The 24352-nt window shown below is 52.8% G+C and overlaps 2 protein-coding genes across 6 annotated transcripts; both read left to right on the top strand.

Annotated features, from left to right (window-relative positions):
* Nucleotides 1-3: 3 nt before the first annotated feature.
* Nucleotides 4-14918, top strand: HARS1 (histidyl-tRNA synthetase 1). Of its 2 annotated transcripts, XM_080399494.1 has the most exons (13): nucleotides 4-164; nucleotides 1030-1119; nucleotides 3507-3626; nucleotides 3817-3912; nucleotides 4487-4612; nucleotides 6717-6824; nucleotides 8312-8410; nucleotides 10379-10472; nucleotides 10628-10755; nucleotides 10856-11098; nucleotides 12377-12493; nucleotides 13273-13419; nucleotides 14408-14918. In XM_080399494.1, the coding sequence occupies exons 1-13, from the start codon at nucleotides 87-89 to the stop codon at nucleotides 14465-14467; spliced, it is 1506 nt and encodes a 501-aa protein (XP_080255620.1). In that variant the 5' UTR covers nucleotides 4-86; the 3' UTR covers nucleotides 14468-14918. The 2 variants fall into 2 exon arrangements, with proteins under 2 accessions (XP_080255620.1, XP_080255621.1); XM_080399495.1 differs by lacking the exons at nucleotides 12377-12493; nucleotides 13273-13419; nucleotides 14408-14918 and adding an exon at nucleotides 11248-12370.
* Nucleotides 14919-15015: 97 nt separating this feature from the next.
* Nucleotides 15016-19196, top strand: DND1 (DND microRNA-mediated repression inhibitor 1). 4 transcript variants are annotated; one of them, XM_080399501.1, is made up of 5 exons: nucleotides 15016-15346; nucleotides 16389-16506; nucleotides 16722-17088; nucleotides 17843-18238; nucleotides 18513-19196. In XM_080399501.1, the coding sequence occupies exons 1-5, from the start codon at nucleotides 15024-15026 to the stop codon at nucleotides 18527-18529; spliced, it is 1221 nt and encodes a 406-aa protein (XP_080255627.1). In that variant the 5' UTR covers nucleotides 15016-15023; the 3' UTR covers nucleotides 18530-19196. The 4 variants fall into 4 exon arrangements, with proteins under 4 accessions (XP_080255627.1, XP_080255626.1, XP_080255628.1 ...); XM_080399500.1 differs by having other exon boundaries at nucleotides 15016-15355; XM_080399503.1 differs by having other exon boundaries at nucleotides 15262-15346; nucleotides 16627-17088.
* The last annotated feature ends 5156 nt before the right edge of the window (nucleotides 19197-24352 follow it).

Below are 24352 nucleotides of genomic sequence, written 5' to 3'. Positions count from 1 at the left end.
GGCGGCGCGCAGGCGCAGCGGCGCGCAGGCGCAGCGGCAGCGCAGACGCCGTAGGGCGAGGCGCAGCGCGCAGGCGCGGGCCGGCAATGGCGGAGGAGGCGGCGGTGCGGGCGCAGGCGGAGGCGGTGCGGCGGCTCAAGCAGGACAAGGCCGATCCCGACGAGGTGCGGGGGGCCCCGGCGTCGGGTGCGGGGCTGGGGAGGGGTTGGGGGCCGTCGGGTGCGGGGCTGGGGAGGGGTTGGGGGCCGTCGGGTGCGGGGCTGGGGCGGCGCGGCGCGGGGGTGCCTGGGGGCGGGGTGCTGGGGTAGGGCCGAGAGCGGCGGGCTGGTGTGACTGGGGCGGGGGGAGCCGGCCTGGGGAGAGGCGAGTGGGGCGCGGGGGGCGTTAGGATGGGGAAGCAGAGGTTGGGGGGAACTGGGGGTACTGGTGTAGCGGTTGCAGAAGTGATCGGGGTGCGGTTGGGGTTGCTGTGCTTAGGGGGAAGGTGCTGTGGGGAACTGGGAGTACTGATAAAGGGGTTGCTGGGCTAGGGGCAGTGGCACTGGGAGGAGTGTGGCGGGGGATGGGAGTGCTGGGCGGGAGGGTGAGGTGCCTGGGGAGAGGCTGTGGGAAAGGAAGTGGGAACTGGCGATACTGGTGGTAGATTGGAGAGAAGGATGCTGGAGGCTTCTGATGCTGGGGCATGCGTGGCAGGAGCTGGGGGTGCTGGGCCTGAGGCGGTGCACAGGGTGAGAGGTGTGGGGGCTGGGGAGGCAGGTGCTGAGGGCAGTGGAGGTTGTGGAAGCCAGAGAATGGGGGGCTGTTGGGGGTGCTGAGATTGGGGTGCTTGGCCAAACTGGTGAGTCCTGGAGAGGAGCAGGGAGTGCTCCTCTTGTTGCTGTGCAAGACTGGGGATAGTGGATGTATTGAGGTTGAGAAGTCTGGATGTACTGGCTGAAGTAATGCTGAGGCTGAAGGTATTGGGGAAAGCTTACGGGCTGGACTTGGCAGGTAAGCTTACCCTCAGCTCCCTCCCCGGTTCCTCCCTAGATCGCGAAGGAGGTGGCAAAACTGCTGGAGATGAAGGCGCAGCTAGGAGGAGATGAGGGGAAACAGAAGTTTGTGCTCAAGACCCCAAAGGTAAGGTCCCCCAGCACACGCACTTGCATGCCCCTCTGTACACACAGCCCACTCTTGTGCATACACAGAGCCTGCCCCACGCACCGCTGTGTGCAGAGGCTCAGCACAGACTCACCTGTCTGTTCTCATTTCTGTTTCCCTTTTTGCTTTTAGCAGCAGGGGGGAGAGGGGTGAAGATGTCTGTGGCGGCATCTAACCCAGATACCCTGCTAACTTAAAGGCTTTTTTGTGCTTTTGTGGCAAGCCACCCATTAGCTGCTGTGGTCAGGAAATTAAATTCCGTTTTGGTCAAGCTTTATCGTAGCTGCCCAGCATGAGAGGTCTCCTGTATTCTTGGATTGCAGTATTTGAAGTAAGGTCGTGACTTCCATTGCCCCGATGAGTTTAGGGCTAGGGCTTTTCAGCTTTTATAGCACTGACCCCACTAGTACCTGCAGACATTGTCTCTCATGGATTGAGGATCCTCTGACTGGTCCTGTTCCCTGTTGACCCGGACAGGGTGGCTGAAGCTGCCTGGTAGGCTGGGTGAGCACGGAGTCCTGGGAAGCGCAGCTCTGATGGTGCAAGGCCCATTGTGGAGAAGCTGCAAAGCAGAAGCCAGCCAGAGAAACCCAGAGGCCCAGCAGTGTTTGCCAGGAACGTTCAGCACATGTTGAAATGTGGGGAGCAAGAAAGGTCTCGTGGCTTTTGATCTTTCCTTAGCCTGTGGGGGTGGGTAATCCCATTTACTGAGCAGGTCTGGCCAGCAGCTGACATTTCTGTTCTCTTGCAGAAGGACCCTTCCTTCAGGGGTAGCTTTTTAGTCTCCAGGCATTTGAGAATAGTGTCCGTAATGCAATTTATGCTGAATTTTTTTGTAACCTGAATGCTTCATCACTAGCAGCTGACCGGAGACCAGCTGTGCTTCCATGCTGGGTGGGGGAGACAGCTGTGAACGTTGCTGACAAATAAAACAGGTTATGTTAATGCCACTGACTAGGAAATGTCTCAAAACTCTCCCTTATCCATTTCCTTTATTGTATGTTTTGGTAAATGTAATTGTGGTGTGAGGTCTGGAAAGTGGAAGGGTTTTTCACTGTTTAAAGATGTGGAGAGAGGATTTTGGAGCTCTGTGAGTGCCAGGGAAATGGCTTGGGTGTCCAGCCTGTTTCAGCCATGTCAGCGTACTGTTGAAAGCTGCTCTTTTCTGTGCGACCTGCACGTGGGGTGTCACGAAGTGCCAGCTCCCTGCTTCTTCCTGCCTAACTGCCAGTCCCTAGAAAATGAAAGTGGAAGGTCTAGTTAATTAACAGTGATTGTTGAGAGCCTAAAGCTAAATTTCAATTATGTCATCAAAATAATTCAGTGACTCTTAACAGCAAAGAAATTAAAAGGGAGCACATCCCAGTGAACAGTAGATGGGCACTTCACAGGTATTGCACTTTGAGAAGATGATATCTCTTTATGTATGTTTAGACATAGTAGAGCTGCTGGCTGTTCCACAGCTTCAAAGTGTACCTTTCCTCTGATTCCACCTCTCAGGGTGGCTCGTTGTGCAGAGGTCTGGCTAATATGTCTGAATCAGAGCTGTGGACGGATCCTGGCTGTGCTGTCATGCTCAGAAGCACTGAACTCGCTGACTGTTGGATCTGTGTCGGCTCCTTTGTCTCCTGTATTGTAAAACTCCTGACTTAAATTTACCTCTGCTGACCGTGGCAGATTGAGCTGTGTCCTGATGTATTCTAGTGGTTTTTGGTGCTGCTTTTTACTGCCTCTCCCGATATCTGGAGTCTGGACCTGATCTCTGTTTTTGCTAGCAATATGATAGCTTCACATTGCCTCTCACGTCTGTCTCTACTGTGTGCCTCTAACTCAATGTGTCCTTTTGTGGTGAATGAAGAGACAGGACGTAGCTTGATGCAAGCAAGATGTGGATTTATTAGTGATTCTCTTATATTTATATACGTTTCTACCTTCTGCATGTTACACACTGATTGGTTAAATCTTAAGGGTGAACTACACTGATTGGTTATCTTCTAAGACACATCATTTAAACAATAGGTACTGATAAGTTTATCTTATCCTAGCAACATTCTCTATTCTAAGATTAGGGGTTTTTTTTTTTCCTAGTGACTTTTGTGAATAACAAAGTTCCTCATCAGCACTACCCATTCCCTTATCTTGCTGTTTGTTCTTCTTTGTCTGTCTGGTTGTCATCTCAACCGCTATGGCTCAAGAGCCTGCGGTTAACTGGTTCCTTTGTTCCCAGGGCTTATGCCCTACAAGTTCTAACAGGCTCCATTCATCAGGCTAACAGTGCTCGGACTCTTGTCCTTGAGGCCTTGCCCTACATCCTTTGCTGCTCTTCTCCTTATCCCAGGAATCTTTTTATCTTTTCCTATTCCCAGGGCACACGGGACTACAGTCCCAAGCAAATGGCCATTCGCGAGAGAGTCTTCAATGTGATCATCACTTGCTTCAAGCGCCATGGAGCAGAAGTCATTGATACGCCGGTGTTTGAGTTGAAGGTGAGTGAGGACACAGCAAGTTGGCTGAGCTGAGGAAGATACTGCAGTTGAAAGCCTGTGATGTGTTGAGAGCTGAGTTTTCATCTTACACCTCCTAGTGTCCTCCCTTTCTCTCCTTGTTTTCTGTGTGCTCTAGGGCTGATCCCCTGTCACTGAAGATGCTGTTTGTTCGTGTGTCCTTTTGTTGTAGGAGACACTGACAGGGAAGTACGGTGAAGACTCGAAGCTCATTTACGATCTGAAAGATCAAGGAGGGGAGCTGCTGTCTCTGCGCTACGACCTGACAGTATCCTGCCACAGCCAGCACTGAGGGGTCTTGTCACCTTTGCTGCCCTCCTTCTGGGGCGGTGCTGTCCAGAGGGTGAGGGAAGAGGAGGGAGGACAGTCTCTTGGCTCTGACCCTGTACCGACAGGGAGGGCATGAGCAGGCAGTGTGGTTCAGTGGGTGCAGAACCCCCACTCAGTTATTTACTGTACAGTGCTTCTGTTCAGTGAAGTAACACTTGTACGTGGAGGTAAGGAAGATCTGTGTTGAGTGGGGTTTCTCTTACAGCAGGGTACCCACGCTAGGCTGCTGTGGTACACAGCCCACGTGAAACTTGAGATTCAGCCAAAGGTGGTGCTGGAAGATGCCTGTGGGGACGCTTAATGGCAGCATGTATGGGCCATGTCTTGGACAGTTGTGGAGACCCTGGGGAGCTGTGGTGAGCCCAGCTATCTCTTGGCAGCTGCTTCGCCCCAGGGGTGTGCACCACACTGTGCTGGGTGTTGGGGAGATAGTAGGGACCCAGCGCTGCTGGTGACTGATAATGGGGTGGGGTGATCCAAATTCGTTTCCATCCTTGACCCTACTGTCTCAGGTGCCCTTTGCTCGCTATTTGGCAATGAACAAGATCACCAATATTAAGCGTTACCACATCGCTAAGGTGTACAGACGAGACAACCCAGCCATGACCAGGGGCCGCTACAGGGAGTTCTACCAGTGTGTGAGTTTGGCCACTGACAGGGATGCTGCTGAATGAGGTTGTAGGCTGGGCAGCACCTGTGGGGACATAACACCATGAAAACATAGGAGCAAGGCTGTGTTACCCTGCAGCAGCCTTCCCTGGGCTGTGGAAAGCTCAGGAGGATCCTCTAATCTCCCTAGCATCCCCTTATGGATATGAAAACCATTTTGAGAGTGGGAGAGTGAGGACAGTGGCTGTGACACAGGCTGCTGGTGTGTCAAGAGAACTTTGTGATACAGCTCCCAGGTGCCTAGGTATGTGGCCTGCTGTGCACTGTGGAGAAGGGCAGCTCCTTGCTCCATCCCACAGTGCTTGTGAGCCTGGTGGAGGGTAAGAATTTCCTTCTGATCCCAAATTGCAACTGTTGAACTCCTGGAAGTGTCAGCAGGACACATGAACCAGGTGAGCATGTGACTCAGCTGTAGCATATGGTACTTCTGTCCCATGCATAGTCAGTCTTTATTTCAAAGGAAGGGGAAAACCCAGAGGTCAAATTATAGAAGAGGTAAGAAAGCAATTTCCTTTGTGGCTTTCTCAGATGAGTGTGGTAGCCCGGAGGAATGGTTTATGTTCCGCTGTACTAACACAGTTCCCAGGCCTCATATTGCAAACAAATTCCTGTTTGAGAACATTCCTGTTTTATCACACAACCCCTATGGATACCTGCCAGCTCTAGCTTGGTGAATTCCCATTTCCAGACAGCTTGGGGTCTTTGCCTGCTGTCTCTCCTGAAAGACTTACTCAAGATCTTACTCCTAGGATAGCTAGAAATAGTCTTCTAATATCCAGGCTAAACTTACTTCTGTCTGATTATTTACTTCACCTTGTGCCAGTGCAGCTCTTTTAAATGGTAGCCGTCATCCCTTGTTTTGGATTCTTCCCCTTTGTCAGATAAATATTTGTGAAATACTTAAAAGAAATCTTCCCCTCAGGCCACATAAATAAAGCTCTGTTACCTTCTCTCCTGGGAGATGCTTTGCCTCTTTGCTCCGCCTAGTAGCTTTTTCTGCGTCTTTTCTCAAATATAATTCACCGGTCCCTATTTCACCTGTGCCACATAGAGTGGTAGCAGCACTTTCCTGATTGTACCAGACCTTGCTCAACTTCCATGAGGATTGCATCAGCCTTTCTTGCATTCAGCTAATGGGATTATTTGATGTGATCTTTTTCCTAATCCATTGCACCAATTTATTTTAGAAGCTTGGTGAAGCCTTGTTGAAATCTATCCACTTAATTAAAATTGTTTTGTGCTCAAAATCTCATTAAAAGGCCTTGCATTTGGGATTCATAAATGGGAGTCAAATAAGAGGTCTCTTGTTACTTCTGTGTTTTATTTTTCTCTGAACATTGATATTATCTTTGTTATTTTCCAGTCATGAGGTACCAGCCTATCAAAACATCTTGCTGTTGGGCTTTAGTTCTGTGTGCTAGTTCATCTGGTAGTCTCTGGTGGAGACCACTCAGGCTTTCCGATTTCTTTGTCTGTCTTGGCAGTTGAAGCTTCGGTTTGCCTCCACTGAGATCACTTCTCTTGTCTTCTTCCCTGATCATTAACTTGGTTGGCATGTGTATTAAGAAAAGGAACACTAATTCCTAAGAATCAAGGTGAAACATTTGGCATTTAGGTCGTACCAAATAATAAGCAGTTTTCTCCTCCTTTCCTGGTTCCTTTGTTCTATTTATTTACTGTTTGATTGCTCTGCTGTCTCCTCTTTATTGTTTTCAAAGATCGCTGTTTCAAAGTGTATCACATAGTAAACTGCTGTGTCAGAGGCAGGGAGCAGGTCATGCAGCTCCAGAAGCAGAAAGCAGGGAGAAGCAGAACGGTGTCTTGCAAACTGTCTGTGCTGGCCACAATGCAGTATACAAACTCTTTGCAATGCAGTGGACATGAGCACACTACTACCTTTGCTAAAAGAGGGTCATAACCCACATTCCATCCTTTCTGCATCCTATTGGCAAGGGCTAGTGCTCCCTTATGTCAGGTTACTGATGCTTTTTGTAAAGAAACCTGTTGGCAGAGTTGAAGCTGTATTGCTGCAGCCGTGCCAGTGGTGCTTAATTGCTTTTTCCTGTGCCCCAGGATTTTGACATCGCCGGCCAGTTTGACCCCATGATTCCCGATGCTGAGTGCCTGAAGATCGTGCACGAGATCCTGAGGGACCTGCAGCTTGGGGACTTTCTCATTAAGGTGAGACTGGGTGGGTCTCTGTGCCGTGGTGGGAAGCAGTGGTCATTGTTTCTGCAGTTTTATCCAGCAGCACCTGTTGCTACTCAGTGCCCGCTAAGGTCTGATCCAGAAGTTCTTCCCGGCTCCTCATGGTGTATATGCTAAAAGGCTGGACCTCAGCTCAGATTTGCCTTTAGCTGGGAATGCAAGGAGGTTTCCTGAGGCTGCAGTTAGCAGAGTTCTCTCTAGGACTAACTACAGTCCCCTGCAAAATGTCCAGCAGCCGGGTCATGTTCCCTGCCTGCAGTAAAACACAGGCGCTGGCCCAGGATCCCTGCCCTTGCCCCAGCTCTCCCTTAGTAGGGACAGTCACTCAGTATGTGCGCTGTAGTGTTCACAGACTTCTGCCTTCCCCCCGGGTCCTTTCTGGGGCTGAGGCCTTTTGCAGAAGGGTCATGCCCTACTATAGGTTGAACTTGCTATTTGCTTGAAAATGTCTGTTACCTTGGCGTGGCTGTGAATGGTGCTGGATGTGCAGATTAGGCAGGATGGGGAAGGGTCTACACCAGTAGGAGAGTGATGGGTAGGAGTGCCCAGTGTGCCGGAGGGTGGTGGGGTCTTTGAGGGGGACCCAGAGCCGAGTTGTTGCTGGGCTCTGCAGGGGAGCTGAGCAGTGCAAGCTCGGTGTTGCATTCCTGTGTGCAGCCCCCACTGGTTAGCGGGGCAGTTGAACCTTGAACTTGTCTGGGATGAGCTGAAGAGCTGTGCACAGGAACAGCCTGCCCAGCTACCGTGTGTCTGGGCTGTGGTGAAAGCGGATGCCTTTGAGAATGAGAACACACCCTTGCAGTGGGGAACAGCAGAATAACCTGCTTGCAGTTATTCTTGTCTTCCGTGAGCCACTGTCTGTTTCATGTTGATGCTGGAAGATTACAAGCTCCCAAGCATATTTTGTTTCTGTCTAACTTAATTGTAAATGTTCTCCAAATGTTGAATCCAGGTGAGCCTTTGGCCTCAGTTACCTACTATTACAAAGCATAATTAAACTATGGAATTCACTATACTATAACAAAATAAATCATTCCTTACTGATGTTTTAACATAACCAGATGTCCTTTTGTTCTTACAGTGAGAGAGCAGGGTAATGCACTGATTTAATCTCCTTTGTCTGTGATCTTTTCCTGAGCTGTATTTACATGTCCGCATGAGAGGACTCATAGACCTTGATGTTTTTTCTTCTGTTGCATGGAGGTGTCTGTAGCTCTAGAAGGAGAATGTGATAGTTCTACCTAGGCTTTGTAGGAGTCAGTTGTGGTAGCTGGTCTGCTGTGGGCAGAGAGACAGCTTAGCTCCACAGGAATGGGAAGAGACAGAAACTGCAAACAACAAAAAATCTTGGCAGTTATCTGCTAGTTTCACTTTCATGCTTAAAACTACAGATGAGAGAAACTACACAGCTGAAGCATCTATTCGAGTTCATAGTTAATGACTTGGTCCCTCTCCCTCAGGTCAACGATCGGCGCATCCTTGATGGGATGTTTGCAGTTTGCGGTGTCCCAGACAGCAAGTTCCGAACGATCTGCTCCAGTGTTGACAAACTGGATAAGGTACGGGCTGGAGCCCTGGGCTGCAACTGCTGCTGCTGGAGTTTCAGTGAGTCTCTGTCCCTCTGGGCTGCTCTTACCATGGTCCATGAGAACTGGCTGGAAAATGCTGGTAAACTTTGAGTTCTGATTTCTGTCTTTCTCTGGAGGTGAGGCACATAGGGCACAGTCACATAGGCAAACTGGATTCTGTGCTTTCTTCTCCAGTATCCCATGAGGTCCTGACAAATGGAAAGGAGGGAAGGAAAAAAGCTTTTCATGTGGGAGCCTTCACATCCCAAACCTTAGCCTTCTTAAGGTGCTGCTGCTTATGAACCAGGATCATGAAAGCCTGCCCCCAGACTGGGCCAGCAGATTGAAAAGCCTTTTAAAATATATCAGGTTCAGTTGGGTGCTGTGAGGAATCACAGTTGTGTCCTGGAATCATAAAGCAGCCCAGTTTGGAAGGGATTTCAAAAGATCATCTGGTTCAGCTGCATGGCAAACATGACATAAACAGTAAATCTCTGTGGTAATGCAGGAGTAGAGAAGTGCAATCATAAATGATAGTCTGTAAGACGGTTGGCTTGCAGGTGACAGAGTGGAGTTAAATGGAAATCCACAGGTGAGTAGGCTGCTAGAGTTGTTGTGTTGTCCAGGACCCTATTCTTAAATACTGTCCTGCAAGCTGGTGCTGTTCATGATCATGCCACAGACTCTACAGCATGTGCATGTTGCTGGCCAGGCTGTTTCAGCATGATCAGGGCAACAAGGCAGCAGGTACCCATGGGACTGCGCTCAGCAAGCTGTCTCAAGAGCACTGGCTGTTGTGAAGATCTGTAAGGGATTCAGGCCCTTATATGGCCCCTTGGGAAGAGGGAAAGGTGCCTGGGTTAGGTACAGCTTTTTCTTTGCAGCTGATTGTCTTGACTGTAGGCCCTAGTCAGATATAAAGATGCTGGAGATCAGTATATACATGTATATATAGTCCTCCGCTAAATGGCTAGGGGAGAGGAACCTTAAAATTAAGTGTAATTTAAAAATTCACTTTTCTTCACTCAGGATTCACAGTAGAATTTGGAGGTGAATTTCTGTGTATGTTCAATCATGTGGGGGACACTGTGGGCTGACTCCTTAAAGGAGCGCTCCTAACCTTCCTGTAAAACCCTTAACAAAGCACCCTTGTACCTTGTCTTGTATTTGTGTTGCTTTGTTCAAGGATGAACAGCATTTTCCTTTGGAGGCCTCGTGTGATGATTGAATGAAATCAGCTAGAGGAAGGGCTCACTTACAGTCCTGTTAGTAGTGACAACTATTGCAAAGGCATGACCAAAGTGTAGGTTTTGGGGCTGTGTGTGCATGGAAAAGCAATAGGAAGGGAGGATTTGATTTTTTTAGAATGGGATAATTGCCTTGGTTTCATATGGAAATACTGTGATTTATCTTGGTGCAGCTGCATGTGATCAAGACTCTACTTCTCTTTGACCCTTCTGTCAGTGAGAAAACTGCAGTGTGTTCTGCTTACATTGGGCTTTTGCATGTCCTCACACCTTTCCAGGTGGTAGCCATGACCAGCAACACTTTCTTGACTAGTATTTATGATTAGAGTACCTAACCAGGGAAACCACAGCAGCAAGACATCTCTCAAACTTGGTGCTTTTACAGTATGGATGTTCAGTTCTGGCCAGAAATCAAAACCAAAGTATTTGGCCTGGGGGACGGCTTTGCTGACTGCAGCGTTGGGGGTACAAGCAGACTGTGCAGAGGTACAAGAAATGGAGCTGTGACTATATATATGGCCGTGGTCTGAGAGCATTTGATATGCTGCTTCTCTCATGCACCTCTTAACCATGCTGACACTGATGGGGTTCTGCTGTGTAGAGATCTGTTCAGGGCAGATGTTCACCTGTATTGGGCAGAACCAGCAGAGACCTTCCCCAGGAGAGACCACATCCCTGGAGCAGTGGCTGATGTTCATCTCTCCCCTCACAGATGCCGTGGGAAGAAGTGAGGAGCGAGATGGTAGGAGAGAAGGGGCTCTCTCCCGAGGCTGCAGATCGCATCGGGGAATATGTCCAGCTTCACGGTGAGCGCTGTGGGTTGGAGCCCTTGGCCTTGTTCTTCCAGGCCAGGCAGGGAGGGCCAGCGGCAGAGCGGTGCGAGGCACGCGCAAGGCTGGCCAGGCCCATCGCTGCGGGTGATGTGTCACTGGCAGATGTGAGGCACAGCTCGTTCCCACAGGTGGCCTGGACCTGATCGAGCGGCTTCTCCAGGACCCCAAGTTGTCACAGAACAAGCTGGCCAAGGAGGGGCTGGGGGACATGAAGCTGCTGTTTGAGTACCTGACCCTGTTTGGCATCACAGGGCAGGTGAGGGGGTGCAGAGGCAGGAGGGGGGGCTGCCCTCGTGGCTGGGCAGCCTGGGCCCCCCGAGTGCACGCCGTGACGGGGCTTCCCTTGTGTCCTACAGATCTCTTTTGACCTGAGCCTGGCGCGGGGTCTGGACTATTACACGGGGGTGATCTTTGAGGCCGTCCTGCTGCAGCAGGAGAATGACCATGTGGAGGAGCCAGTCAGCGTTGGGAGCGTGGCTGGAGGTGGTCGCTACGACGGGCTGGTGGGGATGTTTGATCCCAAGGGACGGAAGGTGCCCTGCGTGGGAGTCAGCATTGGGATTGAGCGGATCTTCTCCATCCTAGAGCAGAGAGTGCAGGTAGGTGCCTTTGGTCCTCAACTAAGCATGGAGAAAGAGCAAGAATTTACATCTTCCCCATGTACCCCCCAGTCCAGCAGATGCTGGTGAGTTTTCCTTGCTGCAGTCTTTGATGGAGAAGCCAGCTGGGCCTCTACTGTGCTCTGCAGCAGGAGTCAGAACCAGGATATAAGCTCCAATTTTCTCTGGCTTGGGAGGATGGTCTCTGTGACTCGCACTGGAGACAAGACCCTTCTTCCAGCAGCCCTCAGACACGGCTTGTTCAGCTGCAGCTGGAGGGGGCACTTTAATCCTCAGCAGTGCCAGATAACCAGGTCAGGTGCCTTAGTGTTCCCCACTGCATTAGGCATGGCGTGACGCCACATGCTCCTTGGCAAGGCAGCTCTGCTCTGCAAGGCTGGCGAGGTGGCAGCCCCCCCCACCTAGTCTTCCTGCCCAAGGTGCTACAGAGACCAGACGGGGAACAAATGTTCAAAGTGTCCCAGATCCTTTTGATTGTTTTGTTTTTTTTCTCCTGTTCCTCCCTCCTTAGGGTTGCTGTACCAATGTGTTGTCCTCTGTCCCATTCAATTGATGTTAAATAGGTCTCTGTAGGCTTGCAAAACACTGCTGCATGTTTCTGTCCCCCAGAGACCTGTTGTGTGGAGTTCTCTCTTAGCATCTAGACACAGCTGGGATTTCTAAATGGAGAATGTATTCTTCCCTACCACCTGCAGTTCTGGCTAGGTTTGTTTCTCTGCAGGTGACCTTTTAAAGGCTTCTCCCTTCAGCAAAAGGGGCGGCAGGAAAATGCTGCTTTGAATATCCAGCATCTACCATGGGAGCAGGTAGCTCCTGACAGTGCTGCAGTATCTCAGCTTGCTGCTGTTAATCTAACCCACAGTTGCTAGCTCAGCTGTACAGTAGGCAACTGCCTCTATCCAGCTTTTTGGATCTGCTTGGAGCAGATCTCTGGGAGACCCCTGGTATGGAGGGACAGCCTCCAGGAAGAAGCTGGAAGGGAAATTGCTCATTCTCAGCGTGTCTTCATCTGCACATACCTGCAGCACAGGAGGGAGGCTCTGTTAATCCCCTGTCATAGAACAGCTGCAGAAGATGATTCTGCTTCAATGGGGGGGGGGGGCCTCCCTGACTCTACTGAGTTTATGCTGTTAATCCCACTGAGCCTGGTCTTCACCGCTAAATTGATGGCCCTGGGGTGGTGACCCATCCTGCTTGTATGGTATCGGATATCTCTGTTATGTCCATGGCATCTTTTGAGTCTTGTCCCCTCTTTAGGCCTCTGAGGAAAAGATCAGGACAACAGAGACACAGGTGCTGGTGGCCTCTGCCCAGAAGAAGCTCCTTGAAGAGCGGCTGAAGCTCATCTCTGAGCTGTGGGATGCTGGAATCAAGGTATGACCAGGTGATAGTGAAGTCAGGGGCTGCCTGGCCTGCACTGTGTGCAAGGAATGGATGAGATCTGGCTTTGCTTTGGGAGGAAGGAGTCACGGGGAGAAGGTGGGCAGCAGACTGCCCTCCTGAATGGAGCCTGCCTTTTCTCAGTGTCCCGAGTCAGGTGTTTTCCAGGAAGGGCTGGGCAGCATGGCTTGGTTATCTCTGTAACACTGCAGTGGCTACTCTGTTATCTCAGGACAGATTCCCAAAGCAGGCAACACTCCAGCCCCTGCTGCGTGGCACCAGGGATACCATGCCACTTCCAATAAAAAGCAAAAAAAACCTATGGAGCCTTTCAAGGAGGGGAGAGTGAGGCCAGGGAGGAGCCTGGGCTGTTTTCTGCAGGCTGAAGGCAAGCTGTGTGGCAGGGCCCTGCTCCCTGCCTGCTGCGGGCAGACTCCCGTGATGGCTGAATGGAGGAGAGTGCCTGGGTGCTCTGCCGGGCTCCTGACCCTGTAGGGACACCACAGATGTTTGGCCCTGGTCTGACATGGACTAGAACTAATGACCTGCTATTTCCTGAGGATAAGCAGTGGCTTGTGAGTATCTTTGAGCTGAGTTGCATTACTTATTAGCTGTAATGCCCAGCCTTCCTCATTAGCCCATCTTCTCCTCCACCATGAACCACCACGCTCACCAGATGGCAGTTTGCACTCCCCCAACCAGGCATTGCTGGGCCAGTCTGCTGAGAAACAGGTCATTGCTGATCATGGTGGTATGCTCTGGTTCTCTTCCAGGCAGAGGTGCTGTACAAGAAGAATCCCAAGCTGCTGAATCAGCTGCAGTACTGTGAGGACACGGGCATCCCTCTTGTGGCCATTGTGGGTGAGCAGGAGCTCAAGGATGGAGTTGTCAAGCTGCGGGTCGTGGCAACCAGGGAGGAGGTGAGGCTCATCATGGCGTGAGGGGAATTGGCTACTTGATCCCAGCCCTCCAGACCCATCTGTGCTCTGCTCTGCAGCAGTGCCATCAGGGTGTGCACAGCAAGGTGGCTTTGCTGGCCCACATTTTCAGTGTAGTGCCCAAAGGGGAGATCAGAGGAGTAAGGCACTTCCACCTGATGTGAAAAGCCTCCAAGGCATAACAAAGCTGCTCATACAGAAGGTGTGGCATAGGGAAAGCTCTCCATGCTGTAGGCAGAGAGGTACAAACCAGGGCTGACAGACTTGAGGTGAAGCCTGTAGACTGATGGTGGTGGCCTTGTGGGTGCACTTTTGGAGACTGGGTGAGGCGAGTTTCCTCAGGCCATCTTGACTTGCTGTGGAGCACGTGCCCTCATGTCAGCCTGCCACCGAGACCCCTTATAACAGGTTCTCAGTATGGCTTGCTCATTGATCTTTTCAAGCAGTGGTCTCCTCAGGAACTTCTGTAACAGCTCATGTTCCGGTTCCTTACACCATGTGGTTTCCTGGAGCCATGAAGCATGGTTGTCTCCAGTTCTGGAGAGTTTCCAATTGTGTGGCCTCCTTGAATCCCTAGCTATTCCTCAGTTCAGGAGCCTGGAACATGGAGGGGCAATTCAGTGGGCTGTATGGCTGCTTGTGCTTTCCATCCAGGGTGCAGGACCAGCACTGATCTACATACTGGTCCTGGCTCTGGAACCAGTAGGAAACAGTGGGAAGAGTATTATTCATGATGATTGGGCAGGAGAGGGCTTGGCAGGGTTGCAGGCAGGTTCTTGCGCTCACAGGTTCAGCTCCACAAGTGCTGCAGCCCACTCAGTCCTCACAGAGGGACTGCTGCCAGCACTGCTGTGATCTCCCGAGAGACAGGGCCACAAACGTGCAGGCCATCCCTTGGGCATCAGAGAAGGTTGTGCTATGTCAAGCTGCTTGTGTTGTATTGAAGCAACTTTGTGCTCCCCCTGTGCAGGTCAACGTTCGCAGGGAGAGCCTGGTTGAGGAGATCAGGATGCGAACGAGCCAGCCTTAAATCCCTTCTGGACACGTCTGCTCGTTTGTTGGATTCTGGATGACAGATATCCTTCTGTAAATGCCTTCACCAGGCCACGCAGCAGTGGGCACGGGGTTGGGGGGGCTTTTGAAAGTTGTATTTATTCTTGTCTCATTCCCCTCCTTTCCCGGTGGGAGCAGAGAGGCAGCACCAAGCCCTGGGACATGCCCTGACTCTCTAGTACATCGCTGCAAAGATGTTTTGCAAGTGGCTCTGGCAAATGCTGACCTCCCATCCGCTGTCACTGTGGTGACACATGGAGCCCCGTGCTGTCGGCAGGCCCCGGGGTCTTGGCCACAGCTTCTTGTTCCCGTCGCTTTGAATAATCATCCCGCCCCATCTCTCTGCTCTGGCTGCGGGGAGGTGACCTTATACAAAGTAAAATGTAAAGGCACTGCTCCCAGAAACACAATAAATCTGTCCCTCCCAGGCCGTGGCTCCTGTCCCTACTTCCCACCCGGGGCAGGGGTTTGCTCGGCTGCTCGTGGGGCGAGAGCTGCCCTGGAGGGGGCGGGGGGACGTTTCTTCAGCTGCGATGCGCCCCCCTCGCTGCCGGCCCCTGCGCCCTGGGCAGAGCAGAGACCCGCCAGCCAGCGAGGCCGCCCGGGGGCGACTTGGGCCGGCCCCCCCCACCCCCCGGTCCCTCTCCCCAGAGGCGGCAGCTTTAAGCCCGGGGCTCCCTCCCGTGGCCGGGCGGCGGGAGCGGGGCGGGCGCTGCCGGCGGGTCCCTCCCGCGCTGCCCGGGGCGGGGCAGCCGTGGCGTGGGGGGCGGAGCGGCGGCGCTGGAACCTTCCAGAGCCGCGGGCCGGGCGGCGAGGAGGAGCAGCGGCGGTGGAGGCGATGGAGACGGTGGAGACGGTGGAGACGGTGAGCGCCCTTGGGGGGCGGCGCGGGGAGCCGCGGTGCGGGGCACGGCTCCCCTCGGTGCTGTCGGGCGGGGGCCGGAGCCCCCGAGCCCCGGCTGTGGGACCCGCGGGCGGGTGGTGCGGCCCCCAGCCCGGTCCGGCCCCTCGCCCGCCGCGGTGGCCCGGGGCAGCCCGTGCCGCTTGGAGACCAGGCGGGTGTTGGCACCGCATCGGTGGGGCCTGAGCTGGGCTCGGCTCTGTCATGCCTCCCCCAGAGCCCTGGCGCCCCCCGCAGCCCCCGGTACCGGGGGGGCAGGTAGTGCCCTGTGCTGGGACCCGGCCCTGGGAGCCCAGGGCCGTGGCGGGGGACGCTGTTGGCCTTCCTGCTCCTCACAGCAAGATTGCCTCGGTTTGACCCCCACTGTCATCCAGAGGTGGGTTTTTTGTCTTCAGGAAAGTTGAAACCCCTTGGAGAGGGAGAGGTGCCACCCACCGCCGGGCGATGCGGGGTGATGGGCGAGGTGAAGGCACGGGTTCACAGGCCCTAATGAGACCTCAGTGAGCTAAACCCTGATGGCATTGGCACACAGATGGTGTCTCCAAACCCTCTGTGATGGCCTCAGAAGCTTGAGGAGATGCTGGTAGAAGAGACTTGGCTGTCTTGGGGTCCCAGCCTGTGTGGGATTTCACGGCCTGATGGTCACCTTGGCTCCATGCTCCAGCCCCTTCTTGCAGCACCAGTGAGCAGCCATCTGGGCCTTGGCTCTCAGAGCCCTTGCAGGCAGCCACAGGGGAGCTGCTGGTGTCCTTGTGCTCTGCTGAAGTTGCTGGACTTGGTCACGTGGAGCAGGCTTGGGCAGTGGGCATGGTACTCCTTGGATGTGCAGTGTTGAGAGGCTCCTCAGGTTTCCTTGGGGCGGAGGGGTTCAGTGTTTGCTTCTCCACATGCCGGTCGGTGCTAGGCCTTGCAGTTGCTTCGTGGGTTTGGGATGCCCCTAGTTGGGAGGCTGAAAACTCTTTGCCCCAGCAAGCCCCAGCATCATCTCCCTCTTCAGGCATGGATTACCAGTGTTAATAAGGCCAACAAGATGGCCCTGCTTGCCTGGGCGAAAGAAACTGGCATCAACCTGGTGCAGACCAACGGGCAGAGGCGGTATGGTGGCCCCCCTCCAGGTATGTGAGAAGAGTATCTCAGCACCATGGTGCCCTGGGAGCACAGCACGTAGGGTGCCTGGCGGGCACGGAGGTCAGGTGGGCCTCACCCACGTGCACTGTGTTGCTGTGTGCCTGCAGGCTGGGTGGGCGACGCGCCACCAGCGGGCACGGAAGTGTTCATTGGGAAGCTGCCGCAGGACATATATGAGAACACACTGATCCCACTCTTCCAGAGCGTGGGGAAGCTCTACGAGTTCCGCCTCATGATGACCTTCAGTGGGCTGAACCGGGGCTTTGCCTACGCCAAGTACAGCAGCCGGCGCAGCGCCAAAGAGGCCATCGCTGCCCTCAACAACTTTGAGGTGCGGGAGGGCTGTGCCATCATGGTGTGCAGGAGCACGGATAAGTGCGAGCTGAGCATGGATGGCCTGGCCACCTCGGTGAGCCGGAAGGAGGTGGAGGCCATGCTGCGGCAGGTCACGGAGGGGGTTCTCAAGGTCACCCTGCATACCAGCCCCTGCCAGAAATGGGCACAGCTTGCTGTGCTGAAATACAGCTCACACCAGGCTGCTGCCATGGCCAAGAAAACCCTGATGGAAGGTAAGTGGGAGGTTGGGGTGCTGTGGGATGCTGCTTGGGATGCTGGTCTTCCTGGTATCTCTAAGGAAGGACCGATCCCACCTCCAGACTTGGCTGTGAGGTGATTTCAGCCCTGAGACATCCCCTGTTTTCTCCCTGTGTCCCATGGGAGGCCTGTTGTCCTCAGTGGGTCTGATCCCCGGCAGCCCTTTTGCAGACCAAGTGGTGCTGAGGTAAAGGGGCTGCTGGAGGTCATCAGGCAGCTGCCTGCTCAGAGCAGGAGCATCACCAATACCAGCCCAGTGCATGCAGAGTGTTGACCAAGTTATTAAACCCTTCTCGGGGATACGCGCTACCCCTCAGTGCCCCGTCGTGCAGTTGCACAGCCCTGTGATGGGACGTGTTTCCCAGACAGAACCAGAACCTCCAGAGTCCTGGTTTGTACCTGGTTCTGCCCCAGCAGAGAAGTGCTTGGCTTTGACGTCTTTGCACCTGTCCCTAAAAGCAGGCTGCCCCTAAAATTCCCTGAGCTTTGCAGCCCCAAGGCCACCTTGGCAGCAGCCAGAGGTGGAGAAGCAACCATCCTGCGGCTGTGTGAGTGGTTGTGCAGGCAGGGGAAGGGGTCCTGTGCAGTTCATACAGTGTGGGTCGGTGCCAGACCACCCGTGGGCACAGTGTCGCTGTGCCAAGTGGTGGGGGACAGGACAGGGTGGGGGTGGGTGGTGCTGGATGGCTAGTGTCTGAACATCTGCCAGCTGCTGCCCATCTCTCCTAGGGAACAGGCTCAGTGGCCCAGGTGTGAGGGTGGATTGGCTGAACCCCGACCTGAAGAAGAAACTGCAGTCATGCAGGGAGAAGCCATCATTCAGCCAGGTCCAAGGGGACAAGTGCCTGGGAGTCCCCACGCAGGCACCCCTGTCTCCGCTGCTGTGCAGCGCAGTGGACTGCCTGAACATGCTGTGCTGGAGGCAGTACCGGGGGACCCCCATGTTCCTCACCAAGTGTGTCCAGGCAGACCCCAGTGGGTGGCTGAGGTTCTGGTGCCAAGTGGTGATCCCAGGGTGTTCTGTGCCCTTCAGTGGGTTCACGTGGGTCTGGCAGAATGGGCCAGGCAGGAGCAGGCACGAGGAGGCGAAGGCTGCAGCGGCGCTGCGCGTTCTTCAGATGTTAGGTGAGTCTTTGAGCGGTGCCAGTGCCAACCCCCTGCCTTTCCCAAAGTCCTGGAGTGTCTCTGGGAGTGTGGAGCTATGGTGCTTCTAGTGCATGGGGGGAGCCAGCGTGGTGGGCAGGGCTGAAGGAGTCACTCCTTTGCTGGATGTGACCCCAGTGGCTCTGAGCTCCGGGTGGGATTTGTGGCTGGCAGCAGGGGATACAAGGGGAGGGGGTTTTGGGGTGCTGCTCCCTGCAGCACTGCACAGAGCCTGATGCTTTCTTCTCCGCTGCAGAGAGCCAGCTGACATAGGCAGCTGTGTCCTGCCCGAACCAGGAGCTGAACCTGAGCTGCCAGCCTCAGTGTCGCCAGCCGCAGGAGCGGTGTGTGAGCCCTGCTGGGGACCCGGTCCTGTTCCAGGCTTTCAGTTTGTTTGAGTTTGTTTTGAGAGCTGGGTGTGGAGGATGGGCCTGCTGCTCTGGTCTGTGACAGCTGCCTGTCCCCTGCCAGCCTTTGGGGTTAGTTCTGTTTTTTGGGGACAAAGGTTTACCTGCCCAGTTTGGCTTTTACATTGGTTTGTGTTGTTCTGCTGTGGTGGAGACAGGCCTGGTGCAGGTCTTGGGAGAAGGAGAAGCTGCTAGGAAAGACTGCCAGCAGTGGCTAGGGAGAGGGGACAGTGGGGGCCACCTGGGCATCCCTGGGGGGCCATCTCACCTCTGCTGGCATGCCTGGTTCCTGAGGAACAGCCTCAGGTGAGGACAAGGCCACACGTGAGGACTGTCCTGGTGGACAGGGGACATTCCGTGGGCTGATGGAGCTGTTTCTAATGAGGGGAGTGCCTGCAGGCTCTGGGGGGCGCAGGGCTCTTTGGGCTGCGGGGAAGTAGCTGTGGGGTTACTGGCTGCACATGAATGATGCCGTGAGACCAGGAGGTCCGGCCGCATGCTGTTCACTTGGTATTAAAGTAGCCTGGAAGGGACTGGCTGTGTTGTGTTGTCTTCTGCTCCCACGTCCTTGGCTCCCTGCCTCTCCAGCACCTGCTCAATGCTCTTCCCCCACACCAGGCAGCCTGTCTTCTCCAGTGGCAGGAGAAGGGACAGTGTGGGACTTGGATCCATCCTGCAGCCTCCAGGCTCTGGAGCCAAAGCCTGCTGGGCCCCTGGAAGCAGCGGTCACTCCTGTAGGAAGCAGCAGCCCTTGGCACCCAGAGCTTTGTGTCCCCAGCTTCTCACTGGGGTCATGGGAGTCTTTCTGCCTGCCTTTTGGTGTGCCCCAGGCTCCTCCAGGCCCCCCTTGATGATGCCCCAGTGGTCTTTGGGGGTGCACCTCTGGGACATCATAACACCGTCATGCTTTTCTTTGGGGTGTCCAAGCACTTTTCAGTGTGCCCAGTGATGTAAAAGTGATTTCTGATGAGCTCTGGGGGGCTTCCAAGTGTGTTTCAGGGCATACCTGGATGCCTCCTGAGCGCAGAGCTCTGGTAGTCCTTTCTGTGCAAAAGACCTGGGTGCATTGCTGTTTGCCACCAGTGGTCTCCAAGGGCCTTTTTTGGGCTTGTTATGGTCCCAGGTGCCTTCTGATGCACTTAAGGGACTCCACATGTCTTTCTATGCTGCCCAGGTGCCTTGCACTGCAGCACAACAGACTCTGCAGTGCCTTCAGGTGTCCTCCAACAGTCATTCTGCACTCAACACTGATGAACCAGTGCTGTTTGCAGTGCCCAAGTGCTTCCCAGAGCTTTGGGATGTGGCCCATGGGGCTCAGTCCATTTGGTGCAACTTGCATGGCCTGCACACCTATCTGTGCTTCCCAGAGCGCTACCAGTACCTTCTGGCACACACCTGGACCCACCAAGTCCCTTTGGCAGCACCTAAGTGCCATCCTTATTGCTTTTGGTGATCCCCAGAGAGGATTGAGTGCCTTTTGATGCACCTCCAGGTGCTGCCAGGTGCTTTTTTTCTACTTCCCAGAGATCTGGCTGTCCCTCCTGATGCACACCAGTACCCTCACCATCTCTGTCTGTGCACCTGCAAGAGCCTCCAAGTGAATTTTGGTGTCTTCAGAGAGTTTCTTGTTGCACTGCAGGAGCTTCAGTGTGCCTTTTCTGGTGACACCTTCGTGTGGGACCTCCATGTGAGTGTCTGTGCCCCCCAAAGATCTACCAGTGCCATCTGAGGTACCCCAAAGACCTCAGGGGCTATGCTGGCCCTGGGGACGTGTCCTAGCTCGGGGCAACATGGGAGGCTGTGAGTGCCCAGGAGCAGGGCTGGAAGAAGGGTCACCCCAGCTCCCGAAGCAGCCAGGTCTTTCCCTCCCACCAAGGTCCCCCTTGCTCTCTAAACACGTTTCTCAGAGGAGTGTGGGTGCAGCTGATCTGTCCTAGTAATAGACTTGGTCAATAGTTCAGGTCTAAAGGATTATGCCTGCAGCCGTTGACCAGAGTCAGAGATTTGTAGATTTCACACAAGACAATGCAATACTAACAATAACAATCAGTATGATAAACATTAATGCATGCAGGATTAGATTCTGAATCCATCCACTAATTCTAATCCAGGCCAACTGAAAACCTTTGAAATCCATCCAGTCTGCTGCCACTGTCCTGTCTCGGTTTCATCTGCTCAGGGAGCTCCTGGGTCTGAGCTGCAATTTTTCTCATTTGGTTTGTGGCATGATACAAGGTAGCAGCCACATTCGGAATTGACACACAACAGGTTTCCTTGGGATGGGTGGTATTCAGCCACCCACAAAGACCTTGTCTATTTCATAATACCATATCTAGTGTTAATTTATTCTGTAAAACTATTTTAGCAGTCCCTTGCAATTGTGCATCTATTGCACTTACAAATATTCTTGTTCAGTTTGACAAAGATTCCACTTGCCCTGTCAAATTCTGTCTATATAGTTGATTCTAAACTATCTGTATCCAAAACCCCCCAAATGATTTCACTGCTGAATTTACTTCCATTTCTGGGGTATAATAACTTAGCCATGGCACAGGAGACAGTACGCTGCTCTTGGTTTCTGTGCCCTGCTCTATCAGCTAACCCTTGAACATAATCAAAAGCATATAAAGGGCATAAACTAGGGAGTCCTAAAGTACAGTAAGTTATCCCAGAAGAGCTCAATATAGTCACAGGTTCTGCCGTCAGAGCAAGCCCAAACAGTGGTGCAGGAATCAGAACTGAACTACACATGGCATTAAAAGTTCCCACACTCCAGTGGCCACGATGATAATGATTCAGTGGGAAGTGACATTTTTGTCCATTCCGTATCGCCCACGTACCTACAGAGGTCTGGTTGAGAGAGGGGTTGCAGCTGGGCTGGTTGCATTTACTGGGAATGGGGGCACTACAGTTACAGCATAAACAGATTGTCCTTAGAGCACAATATTTGCCAGCAGCCATCCACGCCCAGGGGTGTTCGTTTATGTTGGTGCCATTTAGAACAACTGTGCAGTTCCAACTCTCAACGGGAGTCGGAGCCCAGGTATTCAGAGGGCTCTTGAGCCATTTGGCATTTTGTTTTCATGCAGCTGAAGACCAAACGCAAGAGGCCTCTTTGCTGCCGATGGGACAACCTGTACCACATCTTGCAGGGAACTCCAAGCACCATTCCGCGTTAATGGCACCAAAGTGTTTGAAAGTAATCGGAGTTCCCCAGTGTGGTCTATGATCTAGATTGGTCATCCATGGAATGAGGGTACACGATACATGGATTGGTGAATTGTTCATGGTTGCGGAGTACACAGAGCAATTTTTATGCCATATATCTTCATATGTCAAATTGGTGGGCCATCAGTAAAGGAGAGCAGGCACCACAGGGATCACACTAACTTCCCTTACAGTGCGATTTGTTTCCCATAGTTTTAAAAGGGCTTCTGATATGTTTAATGGAATTACAAAAATAGGAATTTCTTCCTCAGGTAGTTGGCATTGACATGCAAGGCATGCGTTGTCTCCAACTCATCATTTTACGAAATCCCTGTATCACGGCATAGGTCGTATTATTACTGGTAGCAGGGATACCCTTTTTATTTTTCAAAAATCTGTCATTATGATTATTTCTTGCAACTATTATTATTACCACACATATACATGCTAAACTTACATGTATCTTCCTGAAACTACTCACACATAATAGGCTCATGTTGATCAGAACTCCAGTTGTGACTTAACAATCAATAGTACAAACAGAACAACAGCAGCAAGTACAGTTAAGCCTGGAATAAGTTTCAAATCAACATCTTAATACACACAAGTTACTTCAGCTATGGCCCCAAACAATATCACAGGTTTCTTAGCTGTGGCCATATTACATTTTGGGTTCCAGAGAAGTATGAGGATTAGAAATAGAAATGCCCAACAAACAAAATTCAGCAGTCCTTGGGGCACTCCAGAGTGGTCTAGGGGAGTCCTTGATCTCGGGTGCGATCTGGCATTTGGAGTACCTGCAGACACAAAAGCCTTTGCCTTTACCTCTTTTAATGTTTTGCTCTGCTCACTTCTACATTGTTCTGTCTGCCCTACCACTTTGGCCCTCCTCAGCTTTCCAGTATTTTTGGGCCCATTCTATCCCCACTTGGGATGGTGTACACTGAAGTTTTTGCAGCAGTTTATCCACGGCAACCCTGTCCATGATGACAGTTTACTGTCAGTACAGGTATGAGTCTGATGCATGGCTAAGGGGGGGAGAAGCCGTACCATTGAGTCACAAGATTCAGAAAGGACCCCCTTGCTTTCTAATGCCTTCTCAGAGAGGAGCCTGGGTGCAGCTGGATCCAATCCTAGTCCCAGAGTGGGTCAACAGTTTAGGTCTAAAGGATTACGTGCACGGCCACTGACCAAAGTCAATGGTTGCCTGTCAGCCCTCTCAAGGACTTTTACTGAGACAGCTTCACCAAGTCAAAGAGATAGATGATTAAGGCAAGATATAAAAAAATTTGGAACTGCTGTAAAAAAATACACTTACTGCAAAAATGGAGCTCGAGTTAAACAGTTCAGCCCTTTTGTTAATGATACTTTCCCAGGTAACATCCGATGTAGTCAGAAGCGTGAGTCTTAACTGAAGCAGCATCCCTGCCTGGGGAGGAAGGAAGCCCAGGGCTGCCCACCCGCCCGGTGGCTGGAGCTCTCATCCTCAGAACGGATGATTCTAAATGCCACTTCTATACCCCTGGCGAGGTGGGACTGTCAGCTACTGTGTGCTGGCTGGCCCTTTGCAAGGCTTCTCAGTTCTGGAAGGCTGGCAGGGCCCGATGGCTCAGCATGGGCAGGGAGTGCGGTGCAGACATATGGGGGGGGGCTCTTTCTGGTTTTGCTGCAGCCATGTGGGGCTGTGAGGTCCCTGCCTAATCCCGGGCATCATTCAGTCAATATCAGCGTTAGATCACAACCCATCATGGCTATTTTGCAAGATAAGCACAGTGTTCAAGTCAAACCCTGCTGCTTGCCACTGACTTCTATATTCGGCACCAACAAGCCCGGACAAATGTGGTCCCTTGGCCCCCTGGCAGCTTTCTCACTCCCCCCACCGTGATGGGAGACAGAATTGGAAAAAGCGAGAAAACTTGTGGTTTGAGATAAAAGCAGTTGAATAGGTAAAGCAAAAACCGTACGAGCAAGCAAAGCAACCGTACACGCAAACAAAGCAAAGCAAGGAATTAATTCCCCACTCCCCACGCAGGCAGGTGCTCAGCCATCCCCAGGACAGCAGGGCTCTTGTCACGTGTGACAGGGATGTGGGAAGACAAACACCATCACTCCAAACATTCCCCCTTCCTTCTAGTTCCCCACCTTTATATGCTGAGCTTGACACCATATGGTCTGGGATATCCCCTGGCTCAGTTGGGGTCAGCTGTCCCAGCCGTGTCCCCTCCCAGCTCCTTGTGTCCCCCCAGCCTGCTCGCTGTGCGGTGGGTGAACAGCAGAAAAGCCCTTGGCTCCGTGCAAGCGCTGCTCAGCAGTAACTATAACATCCCTGTGTTACCAACTCTGTTTTTAGCACAAATCCAAAGCACGGCCTCGTACTAAGTACTACTGCAGCCCAGCCACAACCAGCACAGCAATGCTGGGGGTTTCAGTGGGCTTTTGCCACTCAGGTGCCTCATTGCCACCAAGGATACAGTCAGGGGTC

Source organism: Falco punctatus (assembly GCF_963210335.1).
Source record: "Falco punctatus genome assembly, chromosome: 8".
Taxonomy (NCBI): domain Eukaryota; kingdom Metazoa; phylum Chordata; class Aves; order Falconiformes; family Falconidae; genus Falco; species Falco punctatus.
This window is presented reverse-complemented; position numbering and strand designations above follow the sequence as displayed.